Here is a 24055-nt window from a genome sequence, read left to right as displayed (position 1 = left end):
ACTGGAGGTTCCGCCATTCTGGTTTGGGGACTTTAACTGCGTCCTAGACCCCAACCTTGACAGATTTCCTCCCCGCGCAGGCACGAAGTTGCGTATGACAGCGAAACTCTGGAAGGTCATGGGCAATATAGGAGCCCAGGATCTCTGGTGCCAGAGACACCCGACTCAGAAGGTATAAACCTGTTTTTCCTCCACTCAAAATACATATAGTCGTCTGGACAGGGTCTTAGTTGCAAACCCCGATGCCACCATGTCCCTTGAGGTTACCCATCAGGCGCGATTCCTCTCTAATCACTCCCCTGTGGCCTGTGTGGTGCAGTGGGGGGCCACGATGTGTCGCCCCCGGAGGTTACCAGCGGAGATCCTTGAGGATCAGGTGGAGAAGCACCACATAGAAACTGCCATCGCTGCCTATGTAGGCCTTAACTGGGGAGGGAGAGATATCTCACTGGCCACAAAATGGGACGCCCTAATGGCGGTGGTACGGGGGGGCGTGAATGAGCCTAACCTATTGGGTGCAGAAACAGCTGCAACAAGAGCTGCAGGAGGCGGAAAGCCGCCTTGTGGAATTACAGACCTCTGAGGCTCACGACGCGGTCACGAGAGAGAGGGAGTATGACACTCAGACTTGCATCCACGACATTCTAGGTAGACTAGATAAATATACTCCCACACAATATAGGCAGCGTCGCACAAGATCCTTCCTCGTATCGTCCGTTCACGATGATCAATACAGACGTTAAGATCTTGGGCAAGCTCCTGGCCATGAGCTTAGCACTGCACATGACTCACTTGGTCCACCAGGACCAGTGCGGCTTCATACCAGGAGGTAATACGGCCATGAATCTGCGACGGTTGAACCATATTATGCACGAGATATGTGGGCAGGTAGCGGAGATGGTATTGATATCTACTGACCTTGCCAAGGCGTTTGATACAGTTGACTGGGGTTATCTTCTCGAGGTCCTCTGTGTCATGGGGCTAGGCCCCAATTTTTGTCGCTGGATTTGCATCTTGTATACAGCTCAACGGGCCAGGGTGAGGCTTGGGGGCGCAAGGTCCGAGGAGTGGCGGCTGGGACGGGGTACGCACCAGGGGTGCCCCCTCCGGCCGCTACGGTTTGCCCTGGCCATAGAGCCCCTCGCTGTTTAGGTCCGCACGGACATGAAGCCGTAGGGTGTCAGAGCGGGGGACACGTGCAATGTAATTTCCCTATACACGGATGACGCTTTGTTCTATTTGACCGCCCACCCTCCTCCCCCCGGGACGTAGTGCCGCTGCTGCTGCATCATTTGGACCGGTTTGGGGAGGTGTTGGAGTTACGACTCAACCGCAATAAGTCCCTGATCTTCCCTCTGGCGGGGCTGGATTCTGTGACTTTGGGAGACCTGCCTGACCTCGGGCTGCGTCGGGAATGGGAAGGGTTCGGTTATCTCGGCATACGGGTGGCTCCGACGGACGCACGAGAATGTGGATCGTATACTCGCGTCCCTCCAACAGTCAGTGTCTTTCTGGAGTTCTCTACCTCTCTCATTAATGGGACGACTGGCCGTCGCCAAGATGGTGATGCTGCCTAGGACGTTAGATGTCCTCCAGAACTTGCTGTGTCTGCTCCCAACGCGAGTCTTCCGCACTCTTAACACGCTTCTCACATCCCTGCTCTGGGCGTGGCAGCGTAGTAGGGTGGCTCTGCACACCTTGTCCGCAGCTACGAGGAGGGGAGGGGGGCCTTGAAGCCCCGCGCTTTGACCTCTACTATTATGCGGCCCAGTTGCAATATGCGGCCCGCTGGTTTACAGACACTGACAATTGGGAGACCCGCCTCCTTTCTGGTAGGGCAGATACCCAAACGCTACAGGTTGCCCTGATGCAGGGCAAGGGGGAGGACACGTCCCTGCCATATGTGGTGCGACACACGGCGTGTGTGTGGCAGAGGTTTGTGGAGAGGGTCTTGCGGAAGGCACCCTTTCATAGGGAGCTCCCGATTTGGATACTGGCCCCCTTCATCGATATGGGGCAATACATGTCCTTTCGTTCCTGGAGGGAGGGAGGCTGCGAAGTTTTGGCTGACCTTTACCCTAATGAGTTTTTTCTTACTTATGAGCAGGCGGAAGAGGCCTTTAGTCTTGGATGGGGACAATACCTACATTTCGGGGGCCTTCAGGAGGTGGTGAAGGTCACCTGGCCCCAGGACCCAGATGCACCACCACTGACCCACACCCTAGACATCCTCCTTTCCTATGGCAGGCGGCGTAGGCTGATCTAACGTCTCTATAAGGCCATGAAAAGGGACTTGGCCCCCCGGTGCGGCCCTCCCGGGCGGCCTGGGAGGCAGATCTCGGCGCTACACTTGAAATGAAATGAAATGAAAAGCAACTTATAATGCGCAACTAAAACCCGAAGGCATCAAGGCGCCTAACAAACAAAAGTCATCAAAAAAGGCAGAGACAAAAACTACAAGTAGGCTTTGACAAAAAGACGAGTCTTCAGAGCCTTTCTAAAGGCTTGCAAAGTGGGCAGAGACTTAATTTAATCCGGTAGGGACCAGGGACAGTGGACGCGCATAGGTACCCTCACCCGAAAGGTCTCCTGTAATGCACGGTTTAAACTGACACACTTCAATTTCCTACACCGCACATACCAGTATCATTGAAGCGCATCTCCGAGGATAGGGGAGACAGTTGCCCTAGATGTCACGCTGAGAAAGAGGGCTTCCTGCACTTAGCCTGGGAATGCCCTTTGGTTAGGCAATTCTGGGTGGGGGTGGTGGACCGAATAGTCACAGTCACGGGCCTTCTTATGGCGCCCCTGCCCCTGCATTGTCTGCTTGCTCTGGTTCGGAAGCCCCCAAAAAAGAAACTCTTATACAAATACCTCCAATTAATGTTGGTCCTAGCCAGGCGCATGGTGGCGATAACTTGGATGGGGCGAGGGGCCCGGGAGGTTTCCACTTGGCTCAGAGATGTAAGGGAGTGGTGACTGGCCGAGGAAACTCACATGCAACTCACTCAGCAGGATCAGAAGCTACAGGATGATCTAATGGCCTGGCGCGTAATGTGTGCATCGGGGCTGGCGGAAGAGGAGCTCTCCTCATGCGACACGGCTGACAGTGAGAGTGGTGGGTTGGATGCGCCTGTTGGGTCTGGGTCTGACGGGGAGTAGGGGCGTGAACCCCAGTGATGTTCACCGCCTGTATCAGCGCCGTGCCTGGCTCCTTCTCACTGTGTTATTGTTGTATTTTTTTTTATTCCTTCCCTAGGAGTCTTTTCCCTCCCTGATGCCGCCTGTAGTCCTAAGTGCCGCTAATGAGGTTGTCGATCTGCGTACATACAATGAAAGGATGCCAGTTATGTGTTATTGTTTTAATGTATAAACGGGAAAAATAAAGTAAAAAAAAAAAATGATCAAAAAATGGGCGGAGCCAAAGTCCTGGGGCCAAAAATAGTGTTGGACACAAACTAAGGACCAGGTACATACACCCCTTGAACACTTGACCCTCAAGGTAGTGAGGGAGAGCAGTCCAGGGCTTATTCCGGGAGGTGGTGTGGATTATAAACTCAGAACCCTGCAAAGATCACATTGAATCCTACCAGTGATATTACTTTTAAAATAAAAAGAAGTTAATTCACAAACAATTAAATTATAAATATAAAACTATTTGCATATAATCAAAATCAGATGTCTCAAGCCCCACCTGAACTGGCAATCTGTGTACGAAGGACTCTCATTGCAATGGGTGTCGATTCACCAAAATGCCAGGGGTGGCAGAAGAAATATCACATACCCTCACTCCCACAAGCATTTAAAATCATTTTATTTACTACAGCTGTCGCCAAAAGTCCTATTCCAGTTAAGTTCGCTCCATTTTTTATTACACTAATATTGAATAAGAGATTGTTCACTAATATTATAATAAAAAAAACGGGCAGTAAATAAGAAATGCAGAGCTGCCTCGGTATTCATGGCACTGCATTTGCCATATCTGAGGTCAAGGGTCGCAAGAGGCAAGCCAGTGGTCACAGGTGTGACCCCTGGCAACCTCTAAATGAAGTCCATGTTCATTGTTAAACAATCAAAAGCCCTTATTATTGTGTTGGATATGGAGTTCATAATGTAAAACACCTTACAAATGTATTTGTCGGCTAGTTCGGAATTTAAACCCTCTCCCTATTGTATTAGAGAGTTCACAATATAACACCTCCACCCCCCATTGCATTTGACAGATAATTCACAACACAACGCAAAACTCCTTTATGTTGCATTTGGCATTGAAATACAATAATGGACAAACTTCATGGGTGGGCTAACACAACTGCTGCCCAATCAGTGAAATACACCTGCTGCCCAATCAGTGAAATACACCAATGGACCCACTTCATGGGTGGGCTAACACAACTTCTGCCCAATCAGTGAAATACACCTGCTGCCCAATCAGTGAAATACACCAATGGACCCACTTCATGGGTGGGCTAACACAACTTCTGCCCAATCAGTGAAATACACCAATGGAACCACTTCATGGGTGGGCTAACACAACTTCTGCCCAATCAGTGAAATACACCAATGGAACCACTTCATGGGTGGGCTAACACAACCGCTGCCCAATCAGTGAAATACACCAATGGAACCACTTCATGGGTGTGCTAACACAACTGCTGCCCAATCAAGTGGCTGTAAAGAAAAATATCAATAAGAGAGCAGAGCCAAATATCCTCTCTTCAAAATGCTTTTTCCACTTATATTTGTACGTGCACTGCCAGACAGCTAATTGCTTATTACTGACAAGCATTGGCAAAGCCAATAGGTCTCGACACTGGGACCTATTAGCTTTGCCAATGGTTTGCAGCCATGCGGCACAGAATCTTAGATGCTGAGCAGTATGGCTAAAGACTAAAGAAAGGTGACCACCCATGTCATTCTGTAGGTGTGCGCACCGCAGTCTCCAAAGTGATGGAGGCACTTTTTTGTGTGTTTAATTACCAATCCGAGGCGGGATTGGTAGCTAAAAAGAAACAAAAAGCGTGAAAGCAGGTGGGTGTAGGGAGAGGCCAAACAGAGGGGGTGGAGGGGCAGAAGCATCCTTGGGGAGAAGCAATACAGAGGGCACATGTGTGGGTGAAGATCAATGGGAGAGAGAGCAACATCGAGAGTGAGTGGACGGAGCACACGGGCGGGTAGGCAATGGTGAAGTGCAGGTGTTTAGAGAATAAGCAGTGGGTAAGAGAGGAGGGTGCAAGTGAGGAAAGCAACATGGAGGGTGGGGATGGGAAGGAGAAGCAACAGGCGAGAGAGCAATGTGGCGCAGGAGGGGGAAAGCACGGAGGTGAGAAAGCAATAGGTGGAAGTATATGAAGGTGAGCGTAACAAGGAGAGGGAGGGACACACATTTGACCGAGAGAAGCAAGAAGTCCAATAAGTACACAAGGGAGACACCTAGAGTGCATAACGGAAAAGAAAAATGTAGTGCTTGAAAAGCAAGCTTTGGAATCATAGACGCCAGCCAAAAGAGATAGTAAAGAGGCAATGCTCCATGGGAGGAACAAATACAGGATTGACAAGAATAAGAAGTAGACAAATGAGAGTGACCCAAAGGTGACCCAATGGTACGCAATAGGTGGACTCCAAATCCCAGTATTGTCTTGGTAACCCCCACAATATGTGTCGCAACAGATTTCACAAGCGCTGTGTAGTAGGCAAGACCTATAAAGCAGTGTGCTGCTGCCACAATTCTAAGGAGGTGCTCTGGAGGGTTTGAAGATGCCTACTGCAAAGCAGTGTAATAGAACTACCTGCAAGATTGGATACTACCATAGACCTGCAATACGGTGTGAAGGCGAATTCAGCAAGTACCTTTGTGTAAATTATAAGTTACATCGGCTGGAAGTGCCAATCATGCTGACTTTGCAACTTTAATGATTTTACTCCCACAAGAGGTTCAGAATGTTAGCAAATATTAGCTGACGAAGAGGAGAGAATCCATGATGGTGTGAGCGCTGCGGAACTTCCAATGGTGTAATAGAACCTTTTGATGGACTGGAGGCTCTTGATGACCAATTCTAGGCTTATTTTGCACTTTCAAAAATGCATTTGGGGTAAGCCCTTTTTTAAATGTTAATCTACGTGTAGGCATTCTCAGAGGTGTGGGAAACTTACCCTGAAATAATAGATCGTCAACTTGATGTTTTATTGTATATCAACAGTCTGTTCTTTCTTTACCGGGTGGCAATCGGCTTACCTAGGCAATTAAATTCTCTACAGACATCTTGTGTTAACAATTATTTCATAAATAATTTTCTAAAACACATATGATGGTATTTGGGGAAAATGCATGGAATGTAAATGGTTCTTACGGGACATTAACTTGGAGGTGGTGTCAGCATATCAATCTTGGAGTTCTATTCAATAGCCAATGAAAATGCAAATCACATTGGGAAGGTACCTCAGTACGGGTGGAGCAGGCTATGATCTGTTAGTGCAAGTTTAGCAGCATCTAAGGGGGCATTCTAATAAACCTTTGATTAAGGCTTAATTGTAAAAAGTTGTACCCTTTCTTCACAGGACAGAAGAGCCTTAGTCTTGGATTGGATGCCTCACTGTAGACAACAGGAAGGAAACTATGGTAAAAAGGTGTTCACTCTTCCAGTCTCAATGAACTTCGAAGCTATAAAGTTAGAGTTGGTTGCCAGAGTTTGAAGTATGAGGATGAATTAATTAAGTTGCTTTTTCTCTGTAGGATTCCGACTGAAGAAACCTGGAGTGTGGTTGGCTCTGAGTAATAGTGAAACTGAACAGGCTAAATGAAGTCTAAAAGAAGAGTTGTATTTAGGACATAGGAGTTCTTATTCTGAGACTTATCAAACGAACAGTGCAGGGGACAAGCATCAAGTTAAGCTACTACCTGAAGTCAACTCTGTTTTTAAAACCTTTGGTTACATTTAGTGAAATCATAGTTACAATGGGTAAAACCAGGAAGTTTGTAAGTGTGAGGTTTTGATTAAGTGAAATTTCTGATAAATCCATTCTCTGGTTGTTATTGAGGGCCAGATTGGGACATTCAAAGGCATAAAAAATATTTATTTATTTATTAAGCCTGTAAAGCGCCTGGACACACTGGTTACACATATTAGGGAGCACAAAGAAAACTAAGGGCCAGATGTACAACCATTTTTGCATGCGCAAACAGGTGAATATGGGACGTTTAAGGGCATGTTCCAGTAGTGTTTGCCAAATTTGAGCCTGTTAGGACAACAACAGGACCTTGGGCCAGAAACTCTGTCTTCTCTCCCCCTTTTTGCTTTCCTAAACCTTGCCTCTCATTCCCGGTCAGATAAACTCTATAGTGGCTGCAAAGTGCCCCCGTCAACTGTTCCTCTGCTTCACCTAGGTATACTGCATGTGGTACTCTCTGGTGATTTTAACAGTGCCCCCAGTGAGCTTTTGATCTGTTGCTCATGTATTACACTTGGATAGATTCCGTATAATGTTCACTGGTGGTTTAGCAATGCCCCCAATGGGTCACTTCTCTGCTGTGCTTTAAGTACAACATGGTAAACTCCATGTAATCGTTTCTTGTGGTTTTTAACAGCACCTCCAATGGGCTAATTCTCTGTTCCTCGTCATTTTACACTTGGGTAGACTCCTTACAATAATCCTTGGTGATTTTAACTTTGCGCCTAGTAGTCTGCTATTCAATTGCTCCTCAGTCATCAGTCCAAAAAATGGTAAGTACCTTCATGTGTGGCTACAGCACCCGTGCTGATAAGCAGCGACCACAACAATCAATGCACCAAACACACAGTACCTAGTCAAACCTAACATGCACCACAAAACATATCCCATGTAAAGCAAACCACAAACAACACCCCTTCAGTCAGGCATTCGCAAGGGCCCCAAACAAACCAATGTTCATCAGTGTCATACAACCTCAGCATACAACCTCAGCAGACGTCGAAAGTGCTATATAAATATTGAATTCAGACCACTCATTAGCTGCTTTCAGCCTCGCAAGGAGTATGGGGAGTTCTATACAAATAATAATATATCACACTTTTTCTCAGGCCCATTCTTCAAGAGGAGGATCATTTTGGAGGATACATTTAAGGATGTAACTCCTGCAACAGGGACTCAGATTGATTCATTACTTATTCTAGTTGAAGGGAAAATAGCTTTATTTTTAAAAACGTTATTTATTGTTTTTTCTAACAAAGAACAAACAACATTGTACATAGTCCATAGGAGGTCTTTAAAGATGCAAGACTGACTTCAAGCTACGGATCATACAATGCAGAACATAATGGTGCCATAGTCAGCAACTAACAGGGTACCTCAGACCAGCGGCACATGTAACTCATCATGCTTCCTGCTCTCCCCGCTGGATAAAGACGATTCACTCTCACTTCAACTGGTGTCAGACACATTCTCTGCGTCCCCTATGAAGCGTTCCCTAAGCACCCCGAGGCTCCATGTCAGCCTGTACTTTGCCTTCAGTTTGCACCTGTCTGAGATGCTCATCCTCAGATAGAGACCACTCCAAGACATCCCGGACCCACTGGGCCTCCCCAGAAACCCCCACTCCCATCCCGGTGATGGCGACCTGCTACTGGCCAGCTGTAAAAAGTGGTAAGACAGCTTGTGTTTTTTGGGTCTAGCAATATTTCCCTGCGAACAATGCTGCGGCATCAGTTCACACCTAAAAGCTTTGGACCTGTGCAATCTATCCACCTTTGGCTGAGCAATAGGCCCCCATCACCATGCAGCCACATGCCAGGTGCCAGGTGCATAAAGTCTGTCACCACGAATTTACAATGGGGGCCAGCCGGTGACCGACCCAGATCACACCTATGTAGATTTGTGGGGTCGCATTAAGTGCGATATAGGAAGTTAAAGTGATCAAGTGAAAGTGGGTGTTAATAGACACTCACTTCAGCAATGTGCAAATCCTGGCCCACTCTGTTAAAATCTAGATTGCGACGTAAACATTATCGGCGCCATCTTGTCCCTTTTCAGGCTCATATGTGCGCGTAAGTAGCAGCCATTTTTAATGCCATGGCCTCTCTGCCCACTGCCGATAGCCAGCGCGTCTCTCTCTCTCTCCCTCTGACCTCGCAAGCATCCCCCCGCGCCCTGACAGCCCCCGCTCTCACATGCTTGGGCCATAAACCACCCCTTCATCCCTTTTGTGATCACACATCCTTTGATGAACCCCTTTCCCCTGTGCCCGATTGTCAGACCCGATCCCAGGCCACCACCTGGTCCTGCGGATGCAGTTTATTGCCCCTACAGTAGGAAGCTGTCCCTCTTCAAAGGATCTACATCTGATCAAAGCCCCCACCCCATGAGATCCGATCAACAACACACATTCTGGGAACCGACGGAATGCCCAGCTGCGCGACAGTCATCACCTACTGAGATCGGGGTGGGGACTTCTACTGTAAATGTGTGTGGGAACGGGCTTGAAGCGGAGATTCCGAGGATGTCTTTCCGTACATCAAAGTGTTGACAAAGATGTGTTTCACACAATAAAGCCATAAACCTGTGTATAAGAGGCCAGGCCTCAGAGATGCGGTGAGAGCACCTCAAGAAGATACCCTGTTGTCTGATTAGATGTGTTCTGCTCCATCGGAATAAACTTCTGTTTCCTGCCTTCCAGTCTCCAGCGCCTGCCTCTAACGCTGGGCAATACTTAAAGGTCGTTCACTCTGTCGTCAGGACCTCTCCCACTGGATCCACGTGTCGCTGATGGGCCCCACGTTTGGGACGCCAATTGTAAAAGGGTGGGCAGATTTCAACCGATAACATTTCACCTAGCTTATTAGCTTTCGTGGTGTTGCCTCATATGCGAAGGAGATGAGGCGCATATGAGGCAACACCACAAAAGCTAATAAGCTAGGTGAAGGCGAGAACTCACGGTTAGAGTACTCCAGCATCCCTTTCAACCCCTGGGCGGCCGGTATGAGTGACTAGGCTGACTCTGGTTAACACAGAACAAGTGTCCAAGAGTGGAGTGGCAGCATATAGTGAAGCCCTGATGAAACTGCCAAAATTAAGGTGGCAGTGAAACATGTCGGCATTTTAAATAGGTAATGGTATACAGGAATAGCTACCAGCCTTTTTATATGTAAAGCATACACCTCTTTCCCTATGAATAAAATTGGTTAAGGGATTTGGTTGCTGTGTTTTATGCACTGATTTATGTTGTGTGTTTGTCACTAGCAGATGCTTCTGCTTTCCACTGTTTGTTACATGTTTTTGGTTGTTTGTTTTGGACACTTTCCTTCTACTTTCTTTGAGAATCAAGTGACTACCGATGATGAGACAGGGGCTTGTCTGGAAATTACATACCAGTTCCCCCGTTGGTGGTGTTTCCGTGAGGTGTCACTTGTCTCTCACACATTTTTTCTAAGCAGATATTTGTCCAACATTGTTGGTGTGGATATATGTTATTGACTTTGAAGGGTCAGACAAGTTGCACTTGTTGTTCTGTGTATCTGTCAAGGAAGTTGGGCCTTTTTTAACATAAATTTGGGCGCAGTGCAGTGAATTATCCCCTCATAAATTGTAAGGGATTGGAGTAGATATCAGTACATATAGACTGTTCTATTTCTCAGTAACGGACATATGTGGACGTCCGTTCGATAGGGTCTTTTGTTGTAGGTCTATGCTACCCAATTCGTACCTGATCCCCATACTGACCATGGCACACTCCCCTGCACACATAGGATCTGCCCCTATGGCCGAACTTGTGTCCAAAGTTTGGCACAATGACAAGATTACAGACTCAGCTAAACGTCTGGTCCAACAATGTCTGATATGCCTGCAACACAACCCTGGGAAAGGAACTGTAGTACCCCGGGGAGGGTTTGTGGTCCCCAATCATCCATTTGAAGTCCTACAGATGGACTACATCCAGTTAAAAAGATGCCAAGGTCTGAAGTATGTACTTGTCGTTGTGTGCGCATTTAGCAAGTGGGTGGAAGCTGTTATATTCTGACTTACTAGGTATTTCCCTTTTAATATATCCCCTGTACATATTTCCCTTTTAATAGAATCTCTGTTCTTGTTGCACATGCACACTGTCCATGTCATTCCATTTGGAATTGTTATGATCTAAAAATGTTACTGGGATTGTTAACTTGAAGATTGGAAGTACTGTGCTGCAGCTGAATAAATCCTGGACTTATCAAAATACCATTGGATTCATCTTATTTATTACAAATGCCTATCCAACTCGCGACAACACTGCCATTGCCACTGCAAAGGTATTACTGAAAGAATTCTTCCCTCGCTACGGCCTTTGTCGGATTTTGTGGAGCGACAATGGCCCCCACTTCGTAGCCGAGGTTATCCAACTCATCTTGAAGGCGTTGGGTATAAAACAAAAATTTCACGCAGTCTTCCACCCCCAATCTGCTGGACTGGTTGAGCGACATAATGCCACGCTGAAGCTCAAACTAGCTAAGATAGTGGCTACCACAGGACTGAAATGGCCAGACGTTCTCCCACTAGCATTGCTATCAATGCGTTCTACCCCCACCAAACACCATTTGACCCCTTACGAGGTCGTTTTCGGCCGGCCTATGAGCATCTGGTCTGCACCAAAACCGACATCCATCCATGACGTCCCGGACGTCCTAATGTCTGACTATTTGTACAATCTGACTAAAACGCTGTCCGTTATCCATCAACAGGTGCTGCAGGCCATCCCTGATGCTTCCAGGGGCCCCGGACACGACATCCAACCCGGAGACTACATATTAGTACGAAACTTCCAGCGTGCAAAGAGTCTGGAACTCCGGTGGACGGGCCCCTGGCAAGTTTTGATCACCACCCGAACAGCTCTTCGAGTGGAAGGGAAGCGAAATTGACTGCATGCACACCACTGCAAGAAGATCTCCTAAACCCTGACGACGACCGAAGACGTGGCCACCCAAGAAGAGCTCCTGAAGAAAGACCGACCATCCCTGAGCTGTTACCCTGATACAGAGACACTTGAACTGGCAGAATTCCCCGATCCCACTGTGCCATCCAGAGAAGGGTATAACCTGCGACAAAAGGAGGGAGCTTCGGCTAAGCAGACCACTGACTAAGTTACAATTCTCAGAGCGGTGGCCTAACACTACTAAGGCTGCCAGGAGAGAAGCCAAACGAAGTTTGTGGTTCTGCCCGCTACCGAGCCCCTTGAAGATGATGGAAGCGCCCGATATGAAGATGATGGAAGCACCCGACACGAAGATGATGGAAGCAACCGGACATCCGAAGACCCACTACAGAAACCCAAAGACTGACAAAATACACAGCTCAAAGACTATTGCCCTCTTTATCACCCTTCTCTTTTGCCTCCTCCTCGCGGCCACCCTCTGGATCGTGGAAGAGAGCGCACCAGCTCATAAGACATTTCTAACTACTGCACAGCCTACCACCATGAAAGAACACTACCTGGTCTCTCTCTCACCTCAACTCCTTCGTGCAGTTGCTGCACCAACACAACCTTCCCGCTAATGCCATATATTGCTGGATCTGTGGGTTGTTACCCCATGCCACTGGACATTCCATCCCCTTCATCCCTTCACCTTTCTCCGTTCATGGTTCCTGCCTTGCTTGGCTGATCCTCTTGCAAGAAAGTTACAGGGAGAATGCCACTTCCAGCAGAACTGTGGCACACTTTTATCATGGGGTGTAGCAGAACAAAACAGGAAGAACTGCTGCTCCCTTTTGCCCTCTGACATCCAACGCCTCTATTAACATAGACATCCCTGCCAAGGAACGGAATGAAATGCAGGTGTTCAACAACCCAGCCAGACTCATCTTCTCCTACCTCCGGAAACGAACAGCTGCCACCCTGACTGTGGCCCTATCTGTCGTCAATGTCTCGGGCCTTGTATGCATCAAAGGCCTTGGGACACAGTTGGTGGGCCACAGCGCTTGCCGCATCACCAGAACTTTGGACTCAACTGATCCAGCCTCTTTTGTCACCTCTCCGAACATGTACTTTGTTTGTGGTACGAAAGCCTACACCTGGCTCCCCAAGGGCTGGGGAGGTACCTGTTACATTGCCTTCATCCTTCCTCCAACCTATGTGGCTCCAGCAAACCATCCCGACAAAAGCGAGCAAGAGACATTGAGCAAGCCGACTCCACCGGAGCACAGTTCCTGGACGCAATGAAGGGACTTGTTCCACTCTGGGGTCCGATGGCGAACAGCCGTGCCATCCGACATTTGACCCAGGCAGTTGAAACGACAATGAACATTATAGCTGGCATCCTCACAAACAATACAGCCGAGCTTCAGGCGGTCCGCCTGGTGGCTCTTCAGAACCGCCTTGTTCTAGATGTGGTTCTAGCGGATCGTGGAGGAGCATGCCGTATCATTGGGTCCAGCTGCTGAACCTACATACCGGACAATTCGCCCTCAGTCTACAAAGCCATTGAACACCTCCACAGACTTTCCTCAGAAGTTCATCAGGAACAAGAAGAATGGTCGCTTGGGAGTTGGTTCTGGAATGCTGTAAAGGACTGGGGGTGGAGGTTGTTTATGATCATACTGATACCGATTGTCGTAATATGTGGATTCTGCCTGGGTATTCAATGCTTGCCACCCCTGTGCTCACTTTTTGCTAACTGTATCTGCCCTAAGACTCTGGACTTTGAAGCTGAACGCATGAAAGCTTTGTTTGAAGTAGAAATCTGAAATATAATGGGGATAGACATAGATTGACAAGCTGGCTAGATATGTTGAAAAGGGAGGACTGTTAAAATATAGATTGCGACGTAAACATTATCGGCGCCATCTTGTCCCTTTTCAGGCTCATATGTGCGCGTAAGTAGCAGCCATTTTGAATGCCATGGCCTCTCTGCCCACTGACGATAGCCAGCGCGTCTCTCTCTCTCTCTCCCTCTGACCTCGCAAGCATCCCCCCCGCGCCCTGACAGCCCCCGCTCTCACATGCTTGGGCCATAAACCACCCCTTCAGCGTGGCCCTGCCTCAGAGCCACATCCCGTACCCGGCTAACACCTCCCTTCATCCCTTTTGTGATCACACATCCTTTGATGAACCCCTTTGACCTGTGCCCGATTGTCAGACCCGATCCCAGGCCACCACCTGGTCCTGCGGATGCAGTTTATTGCCCCTACAGTAGGAAGCTGTCCCTCTTCAAAGGATCTACATCTGATAAAAGCCCCCACCCCATGAGATCCGATCAACAACACACATTCTGGGAACCGACGGAATGCCCAGCTGCGCGACAGTCATCACCTACTGAGATCGGGGTGGGGACTTCTACTGTAAATGTGTGTGGGAACGGGATTGAAGCGGAGATTCCGAGGATGTCTTTCCGTACATCAAAGTGTTAACAAAGATGTGTTTCACGCATTAAAGCCATAAACCTGTGTATAAGAGGCCAGGCCTCAGAGATGCGGTGAGAGCACCTCAAGAAGATACCTTGTTGTCTGATTAGATGTGTTCTGCTCCGTCGGAATAAACTTCTGTTTCCTGCCTTCCAGTCTCCAGCGCCTACCTCTTTGTTTGATAATTTCGAGTGGTATGAGAGGCGGCTAATGCCGGGCAATACTTTAAGGTTATCGGTTGAAATCTGCCCACCCTTTTACAACTCCACATCTGACAGGGGGTACCCCTATCCACCTCCCATATCTGCTGCATCCGCAGTTGCCCGCATATGCGGTCCACTTGTAGCGCTTTATAAATCAGGGAGACCAGGTGGCGCCCAAGCTGATCGTCAGCAGCGCTCCCAACACCAGAGAGTCCAGTTATGCAGCCAGAAAGGAGACTTAGATTTACGCAACTATCTCCGCCGTGCCTGCATAATGTAAAAATGCCCTGTTCTCAAAGGAAATTAATCTTTCACTGGGAAACAAGTCCCTTTCCCCCACCTCACAGCCTCCTTCATTCCCTGCCTGAAATGTCATAGCTCTTTCTACCTGACAATACGGGGTGAGCTCCCTGTGGAATGGTGCCCTCTTAATCACTACTGTAACCGTCCTCGGCCATATCACCACAGTCAGACGCTTAATGTAGCGAGCCCCCCTTGGTACACTCGAGCCCACCATCAGCATCTATGGGAGCTCACCATCTTCCACCATTCCTGCCATTCGGTCTTTTTCCAAGTTGTCCTCCTCAACCAGCCAGTGGGCTGCTTGCTGCAGATGGAACACAAAATATTAAAGTTCCAGGTTCGGGGCTCCCAGCCCCGCTTCCAGATGTCGCCTCATTAACCTTTTTCTAGCCACTCTAGTCCACTTCTCCACCCACAAGTGTGACATGAGAAGGATGTTCAACCTCTGGAAAGTCCCTGCCCACTGTGGACACAGCGAGTTCTGAATGGTGTACAGACATTGCGGTAGCAACACCATTTTAGCCATAGCAATTCTACCTATGAGCGACAAATGCAGAGTATTCCAAACCGCACCGTGCCTGCAGCAAAGCTAAAATTCTTTTGGACATTATGATGTAATTGCTCTTCCTCAGTGTGTGCCACCATCACTCCAAGATAACAAAATCCTAGGTCCGGGAGTCGCTACATAAGGACACTCATCAGGCTGCCAATGGAAACGCAGTGACTTCGCCTTATTAAGTATGAGATCAGACACCTTGCCGATGTCCTTTAGAACCTGCTGCAATATTGGCAAGGACTCTCTCGGACCTGCAGATAAAACAGGGAATCGTCAGCATAAAGAGACACCACATGCCTACTCCACTCTAGCTCAATTCCCCAACCATGCATAACCCGCTGGATCTGAATGGCCAATGGTTCCATTGCTAGGGCAAAAAACAGAGGTGGTAGAGGGCAGCTCTAGCTATAGCCAACCTGACCCACGCACCCAGAGCAGTGTACAGAAATCCTATCCAGGTTAGGAAGCGTGGGCTGCAACCCACAGCCTTCCTGATTCCCAAGAGGTACACCAAATCCTCTGTATGGAATGCCTTTTCTATATCAATGGGGACTAATGCCATCTCCTCCTGGGCATCCTCCACCTCATGCAGAGCGTGCGTCAACCTCCTCAAGTTCAAGGTCGTGCTGCGGCCTGGCAGGAAGCCGCACTGATCAGGGTGAACCCAAACACTCATCAATGCAATGGATTGGCCAACAATTTACATAAGATCTTAACATCAGAGTTGATCATTGTCAGAGGATGATACGTTGCCAGATCTAAGCCCTCTCCCTCCGGTGTGGTCATCATACAAATGCCCCTTCCGCTCATGCTAGGCGGAAGCCGGCCTATCTCCTCAGCCTGTGAGCGCCGCTGGAAATGTTTGCTAGAACTCGATAGGAAAGTCATCCCCATCATCCCCCCTGGGTTCCTGTGCCCTTGGGAGCATCCATAGAGCCAACCGCAATTCTTCCAGGGTGATACCTGCCTCCAACTCCTCTGACATAATCTCTCCCACCCTGGTGACCTCTAGGGTGAAAGGAAACGAATTAAACAATACTGCAGACCTAGCAAACTGCTCAGAACCCTATACACTAAACACGTAAAACATGTTTTGATTTGCTTCATTCATCATTCACATGAGTATTCGCTAAGGAAAACCACCAATATCCATGTTTTTCAGTTCAAGTAATTTTTTTTTTTGTCAATGGGACCGCAGAAATCTACGAAATCTCCTTTATACATGCAACATTCATTTAGAGAGCAATAAATTATTTGTTGATAACCCTATCGTTATTGAAATAGCATATATCAATTTCTATGGACCCATACACATTATAAATAAGATAAATGCTACCATATATAAGACAGTAAGCCAAAGCAAAGCAATTAGCAAAGGACAAAATGTTTTGTTTTATGTTTGTTGTGCTTTCATGACTAACATACCAGCAACAAACTAAATGGGCTGACCCCAAAACAACAAACGTGGGCCTTAAATGCACTTTGCACAACGAGGAAAGAGGGGTACTAAGATTCTTTACAAGTGGAAAGGTTCAGGGTGTAGAGTCAATCAGCAGGGGAGACTGTCAGAGACTGTTGATTGTGTATCAACTTACCAGTTAACATGCTGAGAAATTGGCTATGGTTGGAGAGAGTTCAATGTGCAGTCAGCCTATATATCAAGAATGCCTTAGGTTTTGAAGTGCTCAGTGAGCCAGCAGACCAGGACTGCTTGATGTCTGAGGGTGCTCAGTGAGCGGTCAGCTAGTAGATCAAGACTGCCTTACGTTTTGAAGTTCTACATGAGCAGTGAGCTACTAAATCAAAACTGACTGAGATTGGCCACTGAATACTCTGAAGCTGCAAGGAATCGGAGTGTACGCGCAGATCACAACAAAAAAGGTGATTCAAAGGAAGAGGTTACATGTGGAAGTACTGAAGTAAGACAGACTGGGGGCCGGCTCAGGGAGAGTCATAGCTTGACAAATGAAATAATGTTAATTGTGGTATAAAGTGAGTAGCAATAGAAGGCAACACAATTGCTCAATTCAAGTACTGAACATACTGTGCTTCAGGAAGACCCATCAGATGAGTAGAACATGTGTGTATCTCTGGAGGGCTGTAGTGCTGGAGGCTGCAGGAGGGTTGACAAGCTGAAACCTAAGGAGTAAAACCAACCACTGAAATGTACATATAGACACCAATATTTAAATAATGTTAATAATAACCAGAGATAATAAAATGTTACAAATAGCACTACTACTCATATGAATGATGGTAATAATAACATTATTGCAAAACAAATAACAAAAATAAAGTTCCTGGCTTGGGTGACTACGCTGTGTCCATAGACAGTGGCCACAACTGTTCCCAAAATCGAAGACAGAATGAAGCACACAGCTTCTCCACCGCTATCATCTTCATCTGAAATCCATCTCAAAGTACCTGCTTCTTTTGCTTTCTTCACTGAAACCTAAAAACGTGGGTAAATGGCATACTGTGGAACACCTTCCTGAGCTCAATCCAGGCAGTGGAAGGGCAATGGCGACCCGACTTTTCTCCTAAAGAGGCTGTGAAAGTACAAATGTATGTACTTTTCTCAGTACAAAGACAGTTGATGCCTTACTCACATTAAAAGAGCAGCTAACACAACATTAAAAGAGTATTTAATACAATGTTTAACATAACAAAGCTCATGAAGGATCTTTGGTCATTAGTATCTCTGTAGGAATACTACTCAGTGGTCCGAGATGCCATGTAACTTAGAGACTTGTCAAGTACATGTGTCTGTAATGAAAGGCATGCTTGAACAGGACAAAATCTCCACTTCAAACCCATGAATTCGCTCTGTCAATAATATTAGCTTATGTAAAGGGAAAGGCACAGGAATGATAATATCATTCATAAATCCTTCCATTGACTTACCTCACAGGAATTATCTGCTGGTTGGAGACTGACCATCTCAAAGGCTCCCACTAAACCGCTCCTTCCATCATCTGAAGAACCCCCGGATGAGAGGTGTAGGATATGCAGGGGCCGACCCTTCCCAATGCGTGAAGCATGTTCACAAATGCCCTGCAGCATATGGTCAGGTAAAGAGTCTGTGATCAACACAACAGCTTGGCAGGCTGGATCCTGAAATGCTTCCGCCAGTGCACTCTGAATGCCGACACCGTTATCTGATGGAAGAGTCTTAATCCAGGACACTGCTTCGGCCACATTCTCCGGAGAAATCCTTACTGGACAATTACACCATTTAGTAATCTAATGGGGAAGAAGCAAAGATGACCACACATTTATCAACATGATATGAAGTCTACTAGTGATCAATGGTTTACTGCCAATGCAAATTATTTCCAGAGTCTAGCTTCAGTTCCAGGTGTGAGATCATTCACTGATGCTAAATAGAGGCCTGTTGGTGACTACTGGATCTGGTGCCTCGAAAGCCCCAAACATCCTACAGTGGTATAACATAGCTGACATCAAAGGGTCAGGGATGTTATACCAGTGTGAAATACTGTATCTTCTTGTGTTACACAAGAGCGATATCGTTAGATGTACATGGACATATATCGGAGCACAATGGAACAAGTTACAAATGTTTGCAGCAGGAACTCAATGGAAAGGAATACAGCTCTAAGATGTCAAGAGCTCTTGCATCTGTGGGATATTTTGACATTTTAAGGACTTGTGTTAAAGGATTTGGATAACTCAACACTAAAATGGATATATACGTATTTCACACTATTAACCCTGTTATATCTACTTGCCCCATGGAATCAGCTACAAGAGTAAAATATTATACAGCTCAGGGGAACAGACTTCTGTGTCTCATGGAACCATGGAATGGTTGCTGGTGTGAGGTGTTGTAAAATTTAGTGGACTGTGTTGCAGTTATGAGACACTACAGGAAGACATGGAATATGCATCTGGATTGAAATACTGTTTGGGTCAATGAAATGTGTGGCAGCTTTGAGACATCTCACGGATCCAAGTAATATATTGCACCAATGAATTTCTCAAGGACTTCAGTGAATGTGCAATAAGTGTAAAATATAGAAGTACCATAAAATATGCTACTGTTATTCATGGGATCTTTTCTAAGTGTGAGATCTTAGGGATCCAATGCCATAATCCACATGTAGTGGGGGGCGTAGTAAAATATACTTGGCATAGATGTGCTTTACCAACTGCCAAGCCCAGTTCTTTGGTGTGGCCCAGAACTGAATAGGTTTCATGTGTATGCAACGTTTGGGCCCCAGGAATTTTCTGCTGTATGGAACGTCCTGGAAATCACACAGAGAATGCTCGAGTTTTAAGAGACCATGCACCACAAACAAATTCTACATGTATGAGATACCTCTCAAGCCACCACCGCTGAACTACAGAGGTTTCAGGGTCTTGGGAAATTATTGCTGGTCTTAGGAAGGTGACACATGAATTAGAAAAAGTTACAGGAATGAAATAACCAGAGGACCCATGAAATGTACTGGATACATAAATGATCTCAATTCTCCATGACGTTTGTTGCTCATGTGGAACAGTTGACAGTCCTTGGTAACGATCTGTACTAAATCATTTGCCTGGAGATGTTACCTTATTCGAGAAGCTGATAACGTTGAACATTGCATAGATCCTGTTTGATAATGCAAAAAGGGTGTCCGAAAGGTATGTTTTCAGATACTCCATCTTCAAAGACGATCCATCCAAAGAGCCAACCAGAAAGTTGACATTCTCAGCTCGGAGTTCATGTAACAGAGGAAGGACCCCAGAAGAATGATGCAGAGTCATCCTGGCTGCATGTCCAGGGATAGGGCTGTGACACCCTACATACGGCATTGTGGCAATCTTCTAAACCTAATAAAAAAATATTAATAAGTGATCTTTCATCATACATGATACTGAGGATAAATAACACAAAATATTCAAGAACAATCCCATTCTACACTTAGTCCATCCTCTCCCAAATTCCATCCAGCAGGCATGAGCAGAAAGCATCCCTCTATGAATGTGAGCACCATGCCTTGACTGTGCTTTACTACCTGATACACCCAGCTGCTAAATATGGTTGCACTACATATACAGAATCTGCTAACTGTGAAAATGGATGGTGGATGTTGGGAAGTAGGGATAACAAGAACTACGAGTACCTGAATCATCATAAAGGAAACTTTCCTTAGTCTCTTTTCCTGTCTTTTTCCGAATTGGATGGGAACTCTGGGAGGGGGTATCATTATATGGTTGTTTGTTACTGTATCACTTACCACTACATCGCCCAACAATTATTTGGAGGACACTAAATCGAAGAGCACTAAATCATAATGATAACTTTACAACATATTTTACCTGTGCTATTGACCACCAGTATGCTATATTTTCAGCAACTTCTTTCTAATTTTATGTTGCGTATTATCCTAGTTTGTAATTGTAACCCAATTCTTCATTGTGTATGCTAAGAATTTTATTCGTTAACCTACACCTAACCCTAACAACTTTTGATTTTACTTGTCTTCAATCCTAACCCTAAAATGAATCCATTATCTATTTATATATATAAAAACGAAAGTATGTCTGTCTGTTTGTCCTTTATGCATTACTACACCATTCATCCGATCGCCATAATCTTTAGAATACTGAAATAGACAGCGAATTTGCGAGCATCGTTAACAGTTATGACCCCCAAAGGGAAATCGATTGGTCAATCTACATCAGAAGCACGAAAGAAAAAGGCATTACGAGCTTCAGAAACAGACAAGCAACGGAAAGCAAGATTAGGAGCTGTTCGAATACAAACTGCTCAAGCCCGTAATGCTGTTCGAATACAAACTGCTCAAGCCCGTAATTCTCAAACGAACGAGCAAAGAGAATCAAGATTGGAAGCCGATCGAGTACGCACTGCTCAAGCCTGTTCTTCTCAAACGAACAAGCAACAAGAATCAAGATTGGAAACAGATCGATTACGCACTGCTAAAGCCCGCTTGAATGAAACAGGAGAGCAACCAGAATCAAGATTTGAAAACGATCAATTACTCACTGCTCAAGCCGGCTCGAATGAAACAGGAGAGCAACCAGAATCAAGATTGGAAGCCAATCGAGGACGCACTGCTCAAGCCACACTTAGAAATGTTTTCAAAAATAAAATGAATAAGTTTCAATAACAATGACACAATGTAAGTTTAATGTTATCATTATGAGTTTCCTTGAATTTCCTTTCTTCTGAGATCGCAGCAACGAGCGACGGGTAAGCTAGTTATTTATATTTTTAGTATAGTATATTATTATTCATATGTAACTGAACCCTAATACCAACAGTAAACCATGATATAGTACTGTGCAACCTTCACAACAATCAAATTTAAATGGTTACTTTTGATATTTTATTAATTCAATTCATATATCCCTTACTAACTTCAACCCTTAGTTAGTTTAAAAGATATCTTATCAAGTAAAATGGATATTTTTCCTTTATTCTAACACAAATCCTTAATTATTTGTAAGTATAGTTAATGGAAGTAAATTAGAGATTGATAATAATATATCTCAGGATGAAGACGTAATATTGTGAATATCTAATATACATACATATATTTTATAAAGAACAGCTCTAGCTGCACGATTGTATGCAATAGGATGTGTTTGCCTTTCTGGAATGTTGAACTTTGAAGGCTGAACAGTTTTATAAGATGGTGGAGTAATCATTAGCACTATAAAATATCGAACTCCGCTTCATGACAGATTGTCGATGAACGAAAGAAACTAACAGTGTACAGAAAAAAAAGAAAGGAATGGGAAGCCAACGGCGAACTAATGCACGTAGAAGAAATTCTCTCACCAACATCGGTACCAGCAAATAAGGGTGCATTTAACAAATCAAGGATGTGGCCACAGCAAGTCAAACAAGCGAGAAAATTGCCAGAGGAGAGCAGGAAGCAACAGAGCTAAATGTGCACATGCACCAAGCACAACAGCAGAATAAGTGTGTGGAATGAGAGCATAGTGAGCTAGTGTAGTGCATCTGTTTCAAGTCATGTATTAGCAGATGACATGACAGTAGAAAAAGGCAATTCAAGCTCAATATTTCAGAGGTCACCATCTTTGGACAAACACTATTGCCACATTGGGAAAATGCCATAAAAAGGTAAACACTGGGCGTGGCTTGAGGCGTCAAGATGGCGTTCGCACTCTGAGAGTGCTCCGGACCCCCTCTGTCATCCGCCTCGCATCAGCCCACTCTTTCTGGCCAACGATGCCCCAGAGTCACTGAGACACCCTCTGCATCCTGCCCGTGCAGCCTTTCTCCGTTTTGCTGCGTTGCCTGGGGCCCGAGCCGTCCTTCCTGGGCTTCTGCTCTGACCGGCCTGCACTGCCTCACAAAATGGAGGCTCTCTCGGGCCTGACCCTGCTGCCGGGAGCGCAGATCGGTGTTGTCCCCCTGCCCCACTGGGGCCTCTAGCGGTGGTGTCCTGCAAATGTAGCCTGCCTGTCTGATCTGGAGCCTACAGAGACGTGTGGTCTGACTTCGCCCTGCGGTGGCGGCTCCTGCGCAGTGAAGTGATGACTGCACCCCCTGGCGGCTGAGGCTGCGGCTGGACGGCCCCGGGTGTGGCGTTCCCAGGTCCCAGAGCCACGCTGTGATCTGAGCTGGCCCAGACCTTTGAGGCCCTGCACCGCGGGAGTGTTCGTGGGCCCTGGGAGCATGGCCAGTGGAGCGGCTGCGGAGGGGCCCTGCGCCTGGGACGGCTGGCTGAAGTGAGGAGGTGCGGGTCTTGGCGTGAGGGCCTCCGTTCCCTTGGGCCCTTCGGCGGCCACGTCAGGCCGTGATGGCGCTGGCTGAGGGGTTCGAGTCCATCTATGTGTGCCTGTGGGCTGATCTGGACAGGAGGGCCTTTTGGCGGCCACGTCGGGCCGCGGTGGTACTGCCTGAGGGGATTGAGACCCTCTGTGTGCCTTTGAGGGGCTGATCTGGGCTGGTGGGCCTTTCAGCGGCCGTGTCGGGCCGCGGTGATGTGGGCCGGGGTGTTTGGCGCCTAGGAGACTGTGTGTGAGGTGCTGGTGGGCTGGCCGGACCGTCTGAGGGCCTGGTTGTTCAAACACCATCTCCCGCGACGAGGTCGGGCGGGTTGCCTAGGACTGCTCAGCGTACAGTAGCTGAGGTACTCGTATGTTGGTCGTGGTGCAGTGGACCTTCTTGCCTGACTCTGGGTTCCCGGCAGGTCGCTGAGGAGGCCGCTGCGGGCCGGGTGGTGCGCTACAAGTGGGGGAGGGGCGGATCGGCTGCTGTGTCGGGTGGCGCACAGGTGTGCCTGTCCCCCCCCCTTTTTCTCTCCCTGGGAGGCTAGTACCTAGCGTTTGCGTTCTGTGGGAGGTCCTGGGGCTGTGCGCCTGCCGAGATTGCCCCACAGGCTGACATCGACACAGAGAGGTGGGAAGAGAACCGACCGCCATGGCGGGCGGTGGGGGGACTCCGACAGAGGCGCTGTTGGGACCCCCCCTCCCCCTGTTACAGACCCACGCCCGCCTTGTTGAAATCATGGGCAGAAACCGCGCTACTCCGCCGCCACCTCCTCCACCCAAACTACGTTGGACCAATATGCCAAGCCTGATCGCGAACCAGCGGTCGGATCTACGGCTGCGCCTGGGGCGGCAGGGGGAGACCTCTCCACAATCCTAC

At 47.1% G+C, this 24055-nt stretch overlaps 1 protein-coding gene across 1 annotated transcript in view; it reads right to left on the bottom strand.

Moving 5' to 3' along the window:
• LOC147734766 (uncharacterized) overlaps positions 1 to 24055 on the bottom strand; it is a 225695-nt gene that overhangs the window by 175708 nt on the left and 25932 nt on the right. The window contains exons 2-4 of the mRNA XM_086953045.1: positions 19981 to 20241; positions 18310 to 18648; positions 17450 to 17544 (exon numbers count right to left, since the gene is read on the bottom strand). Of these exons, the coding sequence (XP_086809171.1) occupies positions 17450 to 17544; positions 18310 to 18648; positions 19981 to 20223 (677 nt within the window). The 5' untranslated portion in view covers positions 20224 to 20241. The remainder of the gene's footprint in view (positions 1 to 17449; positions 17545 to 18309; positions 18649 to 19980; positions 20242 to 24055) is intronic.

This window comes from Lissotriton vulgaris, chromosome 1_2 (assembly GCF_964263255.1).
Source record: "Lissotriton vulgaris chromosome 1_2, aLisVul1.2, whole genome shotgun sequence".
NCBI classification, from domain to species: domain Eukaryota; kingdom Metazoa; phylum Chordata; class Amphibia; order Caudata; family Salamandridae; genus Lissotriton; species Lissotriton vulgaris.
The sequence above is the reverse complement of the archived record's forward strand: the minus strand, read 5'-3'. Positions and strand labels throughout refer to the sequence as shown.